The sequence below is a fragment of the Phlebotomus papatasi genome, chromosome 2, assembly GCF_024763615.1.
Source record: "Phlebotomus papatasi isolate M1 chromosome 2, Ppap_2.1, whole genome shotgun sequence".
Taxonomy (NCBI): domain Eukaryota; kingdom Metazoa; phylum Arthropoda; class Insecta; order Diptera; family Psychodidae; genus Phlebotomus; species Phlebotomus papatasi.
Window position 1 is genome coordinate 106,664,062 of NC_077223.1, and position 12,977 is coordinate 106,677,038.

General features: G+C 33.2%; 1 protein-coding gene across 4 annotated transcripts in view; it reads right to left on the bottom strand.

Annotated features, from left to right (window-relative positions):
• The window catches only part of LOC129800673 (protein spinster), a 33,642-nt gene extending 24,293 nt beyond the window's left edge, over nucleotides 1-9,349 (bottom strand). For all 4 annotated transcript variants that reach the window (XM_055845247.1, XM_055845248.1, XM_055845249.1 and 1 more), the window contains exon 1: nucleotides 8,662-9,349. In XM_055845247.1, coding sequence (XP_055701222.1) covers nucleotides 8,662-8,929 — 268 coding nt within the window. In that variant the 5' untranslated portion in view covers nucleotides 8,930-9,349. The remainder of the gene's footprint in view (nucleotides 1-8,661) is intronic.
• Nucleotides 9,350-12,977: the final 3,628 nt, after the last annotated feature.

The following is a 12,977-nucleotide window of genomic DNA, read 5'->3' on the forward strand; positions in this document are numbered from 1 at the left end:
AAAAGAATCATTTAACATTAATGAGAATAGGGAAAGGAGGAAGATTTTGAACTTTCGGATGTCGGAAGTATCGTACCACTCGATTTTAACACTTACTGCCTTGGATCGGATTCATAAACCCTTTGAGAAAGAATGGGTCGTCTATCAGTAAAAAAGTAATTTTTCAACTGAAAATTTTAATAGTAATGGCTCCAGCACACCTTTTAGATCTCCAAAATTTCGTGAAGTCGAAATTCGAATCCCTTTCTGTCTTACATGCTTTGCATATGTCTATCTCATTCTCTCGCACTCTTCTTCTTCTTTTAAACATCATTCCAAATTCAATGTAGCTTAATCGAATTTGGTGTGCAGAAGAATGAGATAGTCATATCTAAAACATGTGAAAGAAAAAGGTATTCGAATTTCGACTTCATGAAATTTTCCTGATCTAAAAGGTATACTGGAGCCATAAAAAATAAATGAAAATCAAAAAATTAAATTTCGTCAGTAATGGCTCCGGCACACCTTTTAGATCAGCAAAATTTCATAAAATCAAAATTAACATTCCTTTCTTTCTTAAAAGTACTGTATATGCCTATCCTACTCTTTCGAACTCTTCTTCTTCTTTTGAACATCACACCAAATTAAATTTAGTTCAGTCCAATTTCAAGACCGAAAGAGTGGAATAGACTTATGCAAATCTTTTGAGATAGAAAGGGACGCGAATTTTGTTTTCATAAAATTTTACCGATCTAAAAGGTGTGTCGGAGCCATAAGATCCAATTAGGATCGGTGGCAGCCAAAATCGCGAAGAACAAAATACCGAAAAGGCCAAAAGTCCAAAATTTGGAAAAAGGGCAAAATCCCACAAACTCCGAAAGAATCGAAATCACACCAAGGATAATGTGTGGAACTTGTGGAATCGGAGTAGCTATAGTTATTTATTCGGGATTTTAGCTTTCGGCGTTTTGACTTTCGCCTTTTTGACCGGTACCCGAATAAGTTTTGTCAATTGGTAGGGTTTCTTCCTTTCGGAACCGCTACACCCAGGCCATTTATTTAGACTCATTCTACAGTCCCCATTCTCCATTCCATCTTAACTCCCAAGACGATAGACCTGTTCTATATTATCACGATCTATGCACTTTCTAATACACATAGTACCGCTTTACATCACGGTAGAGGACAGTGCCTTTGCTTCGTACGATCCCAAGCTTCGCAATGACTAAATTAGTGGAATAGTTGGAATTAGTGGAATAGTGGAAAAATTTATACATTACGACGCTTGGGATCATACGAAGCACGGACAAAGCTGAAAGAGCTTCCCCATTCATACAACAGGCGACTCGCCGATAGCCGTGATTGGTACCACAGGCAATAAATTGCCTACACAGTAAAAAAATGTGTAAAATTTTACTACTATAATAGTGCAAAATCGACGATTTTAGTTGTTTAAATTAAAAATGTTTAAAAAATACACAACATTTTGGTAATTTTTTGTCACGTGATTGAAAATTACCACTATTATAGTTCCAAATTTTCAACAATATTGTTTAATTCGAAAATGTTGAAAATTTGACACCATTATAGTGGTAATTTTTGACATTTTACTACTATAATAGTGGTAAAAAAAATTTTCAACAATGTTTTTTGTGCAGTAAAAGTGTTGAAAAATTCTAAAAATTACCACTATTATAGTGTGAAATAATACACAACTTTATGGTATTTTTTGTCACATGATCAAAAATTAACACTATTATAGTATAATTTTTCACACTATTATAGTGTGAAGCCGTGTGTATTTCAACCAAAGTTGTTGAATATTTAAACAAAAGTTGTTGAATTTTTAAACAAAAGTTATGTAAAAATTGTTGAATTTCCATTTAAGACTTATACTTCAGTCGAGATGCATTTCGATGGGCAAAGGTCATATAGAACATCAAATATTTATAAGTATAATAAATATGTTGTAAAGATTCGAGCATCAGATGTAAGCATCTCACATTAGGGGGGATCCTGAGACAGCAAAAAAACATTCCATATGCCTAAAAAAGCAAAAATTCAACATATATGTAGAATTCAACAATTTTTGAGTTTACACACAAAAATTCAACAATTTTTAAATTCACCAACTCCAAATTCAACAACTTGAAATTCAACAACTTTAAATTAAACAATTTTTAATTAAACATTTTTTCCAAATTTAACACTATAATAGTGGTGTGAAAGATTACACACTATAATAGTGGTAATTTTTTTTACTGTGTAGGTCAGAAAAGGGCAGTTTAAAGCTCCTCTCCTCACTTTTCCCCACAGACATTGCCTTCATTGTTTTTCAAAGGCATATGTGTTGCCCTCCCAAAGTATACGCTTAAGTGTAAAAATCGCATTTAAGCGAATATCCTGGAATTTTCGCCCGAAAACAAGTGTTTGGGGTATGAGGGACCCAAGGGCGTATTGTGGAGATAGAGATGCAGGGGAGTGTCTGTCTTGAATATTTCACTACTCTTAGCGATTTAAGAGGCAAATTCGAGAAAATATTAAATATATATTGACATGGGTCAGATTAATTGAGGCTCATACGAAAAAAAAAAACAGTTGTCTGAAGCTTGAATCGTTCGAAGGTACCCCACTGCCAATGAGCAGAACTAGGTCATACTGATGTATGAGCCTGTCGTTCTCAAATATTAAGGGATACAGACAATCGATTGCTAACATACTTCCATCATCCGAGGCTTCCAAACCAACCCCTATTCACAGTTAATTGAACAATATCTACACAGTGTTAATTAAAGAAAAAATATTTCAAAATCTCCCAATTTCAACACACGCTGATGTATTGAAAAGTTTCAAGTAAGTTTAAGAATTCCCTTATAATAGTGAGAAAAACCTGTGCAATGTACTCTTTCCCCATCGTTATCATAATGTTTTTTTCTAAAGCTAGAAATATGCTTTTCTTTTAATTCTCACATAATTTCTAGAGCATGACATCATTTGTTTTACACATGATTTTTTTTCATTTCCCAATCAATATTATTACACACACTTTATCGATACTCCAATTTACCAATTAATTGAAGAATACAATTATTTAATATTGAATTGAACTTCAAAGGCTACACATTCCTACACACAGCTTTTTATGAAATAGTCTGAAAAGCACATGAGCAAACTGATTTGGATGATTGGGATAAAATAGGCTTAAAAATTATATACACATTATTGGGGAAACGTAGATCCGATTAACCTTCTATAATTTTATCAAAACGATCAGAACTCTTTGCCTTATCTTTTATGTTTCTTATGTCTTTTATAGAGGTGTAACGGCCCTTGACATCCACAGTAGCATTTCTTAGACTTTACCGATAAGGGTCCACTAAGAGGTATTGGAAAACCTACCGAGCCTCGAATGACAGACGGATTGTACCGGAAGCGACCTACGCGAATAAAAATCCCGCGACCCCAATTGTGATAAGCGGTTGAAAACGTTGACGATGAATAACCCGGCTAACACAAGGTAAGCTGTTACTAGCGCAATGCTATAATTAAAGGCATTGCAGATGCTCTTAAATAATAACTTAGCCCGAGTTCATAAATTAAGTTCTTATTGAGTAATTATTAAGTACATAATTAAGGAATTTTTCGAGCGAAAGTAGTGACATCTGGTGGTAAAAAGTGGAAATTGGAATAGAGAATGTGATGGACACATGCTAACCATTGGTTAGAAAGAGATGAAACAAATTGACATTTCAGGAAAACATAACCACAAAATCTTATTAAATACTTTACAAAGTTGTCTTTCTTCTAGTGATGTAGTGATTAAATTATAAATAGTAAAGTTCAGTGAATTAAGTTAAATATAATATAATACTTCTTTGCATTTTCAATTGGTAAGTGTAACTCAAGGCTCTCCCCGTAGTCTCCTAGACCTTATAATCCAGGAATGTTAATTTGCCCAAAAGTATCCCAAGATCAATTAATTTTTTCCTTTTATGCTCTCAACTTGCGATACGGAAACTTAAATTTCCAATAAATGTCCCATTTTTGTTAAATTTTCCCTTCAGCGCGTAATCTGGGAGTGTAAATTACACAAAAAATTATCAAATTTCGATGAATCCTCTCTCCAATGCCACTAACGTATAATCCGGGAGTCGGGAATGCATATCTTCATGAAATCTCATAAACTCACGTTTCGAGCGGGAGTCTACTTTTTAAAAAGTTTTGAATATTATAATTTTTTTTTACTTGATTGTCCTAATGGTTTTTTGTTCCAGATGCATCTGAAACACGTCTCAAAAGAAATTTGAGGACTACAGTTCCATCCGGCAACAGTAGCAACCAGGGAGAAAAGTGTTGTGCCGGATAACACAACAGAGCTGCGGTAGCAACGGATTCATCTTAACAATTAGGCAAAGTGTGATTTTAACTTTTAATTGAGAAATAAAAAAAATATGAAGAATGAAAATACATCTTTTATATGCATTAGAGTAAATACTTAAAAAGTGCTTAGTTGAAAGTCCTTAAATAAGTACTTATTGAAAATAATTTTCATGTCCTTAATACAAACTACTTAATTAAGGACTCTGACAAAGACCTTAATTAAGTACTTAGTCTTAAGGTTGAGTCATGTCATATTAGTTTCACGACTTGCCACAAAGCGCTGATGTTTGTCTCATTTTCATATATTTTTTAAGTAGTTGAATGTTCTACAACTCCTTAAAATTAAGTTATTGAGTTAAGAACTTATTAGGTACTTAATAAGTACTTAATGTGTTAGCCGGGAAGGGTTAATAGCTTCTAAACCCTATTACCCGGGAGCACATTCCCCTAGAATGGATGCTCTTCTTCCGTACTTCCGGTACATTCTACTTCGTACTACTTATCTAAATTAGATTTTCAGATCTTTCAGCCTGGTAAAACTTTGTAAATTTAATAAGTTTAATTTCATTTCCTGTGTTTCCTATATAAAATCCCTTAGATAATTGGTCCTTCGGGCCGGATATTCGATCCAAAAAACCAGAAAATCGCACAGTGACAAGAAATATTGGTTGAAATTCAGTCATAAATTTAAAATTCCGCGAAAATATTCATTAAAGACGCTTATGTCAAGAGTTTCACAATTTCGTTTGAGTAATTCGCGAATGCGCCCCAGACGTTTCACTGACGAGACGAGATCGGATGTTTCTGGGTGTGTGAGTACACTGACGTAGGCTCTGCAGGAGACGCAGAGGAAATTATCTCTTGTCACTCCTTTAATCTTCCACTTGTGATGTAGTAAAAATATGGTAAACAAATTTTACTATTAGACCCATAACATGCCGCAGACTGAATATTACAAAAAAAAATACGTATGTTGGGTGACAGTGTATTGTCACGCGATTAGGAGTTATCAAACATACAAAAGAAAACTCGTGAGGAATGCTTGATTCATTCAAATTCTTTCTTGATAGTGGTGGAGATTCAGCAGAGTCATTGATGACATCCATGCTAATGCCCTATTCATACTCAATTTGGCTATCGAATAACACAATGTTTTCCCTTTTAAAAATTGTTATTTTGACATAAGATGGTAATGGAGAAAAGCGATGAAAATCAATGGTAATTTAATACAATTTCACCAAATCTAAATAGTTCTATTCGACCGCCAAAGTCAAATGACTCTGTGGGTCGTACGATTTTTTTGAAACGTAATTCCTATTTGTTATTTTAATTATAATGAAAATTATATAATTTCGAGGTGGTACCACTTCTTCAATTGCTCCTTTTCTGCTTCAAAGTAAACAATCGCGATGAAAATAATTATTGTGATGATGCAACATTATGACGATGGGTATGAATGGTCTGATTTCCAATATACTTTTTCGTTTTTCACGAATGAGCACCAGTAGAACTACGTCACTTTTCACCACTGGCGCCTTTTTTATCGTGAATTGCTCTATAGCTATACTATATAAACACTTATGAGCATTTTTTCTATTTTTTCCTCGTTTGTGTGTGTCTCTGGCAACCAGTAAAATTCAATCATCTTCCCCGAACATCAGATATATTTATCGCAACATTTTTTTTTTCAAGTTCAAATTAAACATTATTTCTTCGTATTACTTCACAAGCAGCAAATATTTTGAAATTCTTTTGGAAAACTTTCTGCTAATGAATGTTTAGTTATTATTTAATACGGACTTTCGAAGAAATAACTTTTGTTCTAAGTTTCTCTTTAAAATGAGTAAAGAAGTCCAATTTAGCTTTTGAACTAGAAGAGCTTTTTTTCAGAACCTGTTCCAAATAGTAACATTTTTAATATTAAAACTTATCAATATGATTGAATTCTTGAGTAAAAATGGAAGCGTGAAAGTATTTTATTTATGCAAATTAAAACAAATTTAATGAATTTAGAAAAATGTTTTATAAACTTTTATGTAACTAATGTAATACGCTTAGTCTAAAGTCCTTATTTAAGTACTTTATTAAAGACTTTTACAAAGGCCAAGTACTTCTTCTTCTTCTTTCTTTTTACGTTTTGGCTGTCGGACTCAATTACCAGCAACGAAAAGATTCGCGGTTAAATATGCTGCGACGGTGGCGGCCTCCTAATTTGTTCGGAGCGCAGTGGCCACCATGATAAACTTCTTCTAGTTCAGACCGGTGGCCACCGTTCTAGCGCCACTGGCTGTAGATTGATTAGTAGTCACAAATATGTTAAATTCCCAAAAGGTGACTGGTAGTTGTTCAGGTATTCATGTACTGTGGTACCAACCGCGAACTTTCGTTATTGATTTAGGTCCATATAGCTATTTCGTTCACTCACTTTAAATTTTAAAAATTTTAAGTTTATCACTTTATTTTACATTTTAACGTTTAATGTTTTTTTTTTAATTATTATATTCCCACTTTTGTTTTGTTTAATGATTTAAAATATGTCTTTATATGTCTCTTGATTTACTTTTCTGTGAAGTTTTTATGCTCACTTTTCTTTTTTTTATCCCAGTAGGGGAAAGGCTCATAATTTTGTCCAGTTTCTTATTTTGGACACTTTGAGGGTAAAATTGGACACTAGAAATAAATTGATTAAAATTATGGATTTTTATTCCAATATTTGATGAATAATGAATCCTATCTAAGTATTTGTTCTTTTTGGAAGATTTTAACACTAAATACGTTAAATTTTGAATATTATTTGAATTGAAATTGCTTTGTTGAAAATTCAGTGTGAGCAATTGCTTACGAGAAATATGACAGAACTTCTTGTTTACATCAGTCTTATTTAGCTGTTGTGAAGTACTAACAATATTTCTTCGCTTTTTTTGAGTAATATTATTGAATATTAATTGAAAATTGTGTTGATTCACGTTAGTGGTGACTTGTACATTTGACCTGAAGTGAGATTTGCCTTGTGAATTAGATTTTTCGTGTGAAAAATGGGAAATTTTTCAAGACATTTACCAGTGAGGTAGTAGTCCTTATTTTAGACAGGTGGAATTTCGTGAAATCTCATGGAATTTCGTGAAGTTTTAGCTTTTGTGATGACTAGGTTGGACAAATGTCTAGAGAAACATTGGGGGCGCCGTCGTATTTAACCTCAAATTTTATTTCTTTTACTTATTTTCTCTCTGAATTTAATTCCCTTGTAAAATTTGTACTCAAATTCCAACCATTCTACATTTAATTTTAATTTGGGCACACAATTTATACAATATAGGGGAGTGTGCCAAATTTCGGCCAGCTTCTAATTTCGGCCACTTTGAGTGTAATTTCGGCCATGGAAATAAATTAATTAAAATAATGTATGCTATCTTCGAATAGTCAATGAATTCATTTTGGTTTTAAATATTTATTCATTTTAGGATGTATTAACACAAAGACCGTTAAATTTTAAAATGTGACAGATTGATTGTGTTTCTAGCAGTCTTACGATTTGTGGTGAAGTGCAGAAGGTTTTCCTTCGGTGTTTTTCATGAAAATTGATTAGTTTTCATTAAAGATTGTTTCCGTTTATGTTAATAATGAATCAATGTTTAAATTTCGGGTAAAATTTCCCAGTTGGATCCTGTATTTCGCGTAAAAAAGTATATAATTTGTGAGCGTCTCCCCGGTGAGGTAGTGTTGCCTATTCCGGCAACATCTTTGCTTTCCTAAATTTCTTATTCATTTTGGATTCACTTGGATGCTCTACAACTCCTTAAAATTAAGTAATTGCAGTAAGGGCTTACTAAATACTTAATAAGTACTTAATGTAATAGCCGCAATGTAAATAAAGCAAAATAGTACAATGTTTCTTAAGAAATTTTATTTCCACAGTAGGTTCAGAATTAGGCACTTCTAAACTTTTTGGACATTTTATTATAAAGATTTTCCGGATGTAACAAAAACACATTAATTTTAAAAAATGATATTTTGACGTCAGTTACCCTGAGAAACTTTTTTTTTAGAGGCTATGAGTCAACATTCATGATTTTTCACCAAGTTACCAGTACATTTCCTCTTCTTGTTACTATTCTGTTAATTTATTAAATAAATTCTAAAGCTTGTGTACTTGTGGTGAGTTACCAACCACGCGCAAAAAGACCTCGTGATGGGTGTTAAAAAACGCATCTCGGAGAAGTTTTCCTGCCTCATTCTACCGTCTTTGCAGCTTTCACTGCTTCAATGCCCTATCATTTTGCTTTGGGAATAGCCTTCACTTACCGGCAATTGTGAATCTGTCCATGTAATTGATGAGATTCACGAAGCATAGCACTGAAACTGTGAACCACTCCCGCTTCCCAATTGACCTCAAGCCACTGTACTGATATGAAGGTTCTGGCTTATCCTGATCACCAGATTCCAATGAGGCTGAAACACTCGCGGAATCTGGCATAAGCTGCTGTGAACTGCTCCTGGATGTGATTCTCGATGAGTCTGCCATGATGGGTATTTCCGTGGATACTTTCTGGTAGCCCTGATTTGTTGACATGGGGGAGGGAGAGGAACTTAAATCTTCCGGCACAGAACACTATCCTTGATAAGCAAATTGCTTTTTTTTCTTCCTTTTGCACAATTTCAAAAATTACAAACACTTCATACTGGCTACTAAATGTTATCAAGCAATCAAAAGAAAGTCATTTCGAGAGAAATTTAGAAATCTCTCCAAATTTTCTTCTTTTTTTTTTTGGTAATTCAGAGAAAATCTGCAAGGTTTTGTTTTTCAAGGAACTTGCAGTAAGAACACACACTAATTCACAAGATGTATTAACTCTTTTCCTCTCTATAAATTTACTGTGCCACTTCTGAGGATACTGATTATTTTAACTGATTCTCTTGAGCTCAATAAATCTTCAAAAGAAATCTTACACGTCCTCAACAAGACACGTTCAATGGCTGACTGACGCGCTGCAGAAAAGATGACGCGGACGGTGGCATGATTATACCACTGTGAAGTTAGCAACATTTTCACAATCACCAAACGCATTTGCAGTTTTTTATTTAAATATTCAAATTAACGTATTTTCACGATATGCTCTTTTCCTAAGATTTTTCCAGAAGAAAATAAATTTTTATATTTTAAAGTTATAATTCTTATGCAGTCGTAGGTCGGAAATAAAATGATTGCATTATTTGTAAGACCTGTAAAACAGTTTGTAAGTTAAAGTTTGTGTTTACGAAATCCTAACAAAAAATTGCAAAAAGCTTGGAGTGTTTTTGTCAAAATTGGTGGTAACGTGATGACTTGATGAGTGTTTTTTTGTCCTTTTATAAACATTTATTCGCAAATGTACGTAAAGTATACGTAAATAAACAGAACATATTTTTTTTCAAAGATCAAAAAAACTCAAGTGAAGTGATCATGAAAGAGCTCATTTTTTTACGATTTTTTTTAGTGCGTTAGGGGGAGTTGGGGCTGCTGAGCTGTGGGGCTATATACGATTTTTTCGCAATACAGTATACAGTAGACTCTCACTCAATCGGTTCTTTTTCAATCGGGCGATAAATTTTGTTGACAATTTTCACGTTTAATTATGAAGCTAATTTGCTCAAATTCGCTGTAGTTCTTCCTATTTTATCGTGATTCTTTATAATTGAGCGCTTTTTGTGGAATTTACAAAGGCTTTGACGCCCAAATCAAGCGATAAACCGGATGACATTTTGCCTCAAATGCCCATTTGAGAGAGAGTCTACTGTATTTCTGAAGAAAACTAGGTGTTAACATGATGTAATTTGGATAGACAAAACAATTGTGGATCTAAATAAAATGTTTGCAAAGACCGGGGGTGAAATGATAACTTTGGCTCTCGCTAGTATCGATCCGACATTATCGAATCTCTAGTATCGTTAGATCCAAATGATGAGATGAAATGAATGTCGGCTCTTCACGCATTGTCGGCTTGTTCTTGTGACACTTTGGGACAGTGAAATATAACCTCACTCTCGCTTCCCGTCAAATAATATCTGCAGATATCTTTAAGATTTCTGTAGAGAAAATCTACACCTCTACAGAATATCTGCAGATAAATTCTGTAGATATTCTTACGAATTTTATTTGGGCTTGGGACAAAATTCGTCAGAATATTTCGGCAGATTTTCTGACGAATTTCTGTAGATATTCTGTAGATTTTTTCTACATTCCAGACTTTCCAGACAAGATGTGTCAGAAGAGATGGAAAAATTTTTCACTGAAGTTTGCAAAATTCTATAGAGTTATTCTTAGTGATATCACGGTGTTTATATAAAATAAAGAATTCTGCGACGCCGTGTTACAAGTAGAGAAAAGTGAAGTGAAAACTTTAAACAGAGTGTCGACCAAAATTTCGTGTTTTTGTATCATTCGATTGGCGATTTTTAAGAAATTAGTATTTTTGCTCGCAGTTTTTTTACTTATCTAAAATGTGTACTCGGTAATGCTTGTTAAGCAGAGCATACAATTTTCTTTATAACTTCTACAGTTTCTTCATAAATCAACAATATTTTTGTGAAGTAATGGAGGTTATGCAGATTTTCTAGGGAGAAATTCTGCCGAGAATCTGCAGATTTTCTCTGAATGTACTAGAATATACCGTTAAAATTCAAAAAAACCTCCGAGTAAAATCGGCAGGTAGAGCAATGATTTGACGGGTTGTTTTTATTTTGCAATCGGAATTATTTCTGTGATTTTATTGCTTTTTAGAAATTAAAAAATGAACCCAGAAATTAAAAAATGAATTTCATGGAAAGTGTGATTTTGGGGAAACTAAACATTCATTTTGATGAACGAAAAGACGCAAAAATCGCGTTATGAAAATTACTCTTTAAAGCTTCTGAAAGATGTGTAAGCATAAAAAAAATCATATATGTGAAAATCTATCTATTTACACGTATATTTTCTGTTTGCCTTGCATTTTTCAATTCAATTCAATTCAATTCAATTCAAATTTATTTCAATCACAAAAAAACAAAATAACAAAATAACTGACCCTAATTGTTTATTGTCCTAATGTTTTACAAAATAACTGACCCTCGAAGACATATTTCACTAATGATACTGAAGAAATGGTTCCAGGAATTTCAAGAATGATATCCTTCTCTGTTCCATCAGTACGCGGATTATTTTGGATTGTGAACTTTAATAGTTCTCAGGGCAGGGCAGAAGGTCCAAAAGAAAAGTAATGAATCTATGGTCATCTCCGACAACTCATGAGTTTCTGTTGAATATGTTCCATTTGGCCACAATGGATCTATGAGCAACTTCTTCCTGGACACTGCCTCAAATGTTTCAGCTTTCATTACCGTGTATGCTAGCTGCTTTTCTGATGAGCCTTTCTAAGTCGACGGAAGGGTAATTTTGTGGTTCATTGAACTCAGTCAACAGAATACAATTTTTCGCATTCAATTTGGCCAAAATAATTTCAAGAAATTCCATATTTTATGGTGAGGCCAACATGAATAAAATTTCAGAAAAACTGTTTTTTTTTAGTAAAAAAAATTTAATAAAGATAAATTAAAATTGTAATACAATTATATACATACTAAAAAATGTAAAATGTTCATTAAATTTCCCTTCGAGAGTGCAAATCGACAGCTTTTGAGGTGTCGATAAATTAGTGGCGAGAAATTATCGACACTAGCAACATAAAATGCAAGTTATCATCTCGATCGCCCATAATCGACACTCGATACTAGCGATGCATCGCAATGGGACAGTTATCATTTCACCTCAGCTTTGCTTAGGAATAGGGTAAATTAAGCTAATTCAAAGCCTGCTCCAAATGGAAATTTTTCGCTACTCCAAATGGAAACGTCACTGTTTTCCTGATAAATACTGTACTAAATTACTATATTTATATATTCTATATACCACACTTTCATTATTTAGCTAATTTTGCTCCAAATAAAGCGAATATCCATTCATATCCACAAATTTTAATTTGGTAATTTCAGAGAAAAATTAAAAAAGTAGCTTTTCACCATCGAATTTTTCATCGATCGACCATGTTTTCCAATGAAAAACACAATGAGGTGACTGTTGTTTATTCGTTTTGCTTAACATTTATGACATATTTCTGGCTAATTTTAGTTAAATTAAGTGCTAATCTTTATTGTTAACGCTACGTGAAATTTTCAAATGAAAATGAAATCCCGGAAATATGACTTTTTGGGGAGATTTTCTTATTGTTTTAGATGGTAAAGGAGAAAAGACCAGGAATAAGAATAAATCCTTCACTCAAGAGCAACTCAACAAGGTTTTGGAAGCCTTTCGTTCCGGTTTCACTTACACTGTTTGTGTCCAATTAGAAACTTTCCCTTGTCTCCATTTAGATTAATTTGTTTCCAATCGAAGCATTTTACACTCACGTATTTTTCTTGTATTTAAGAAATTTTAAAATTACATCTAAAGAATTTTCACTAAACAGTAACATTCTAGAAGAGTCAAGGAGCAAATTTATGTAATTCTCTTCAGAAAAAATATGAACTTAATGTGTTAAATCTTCTGTCAAAGTTAACTCTTTCCGGACCGCAGCATATGATGCAAGCCAATTTCACAATTTCTT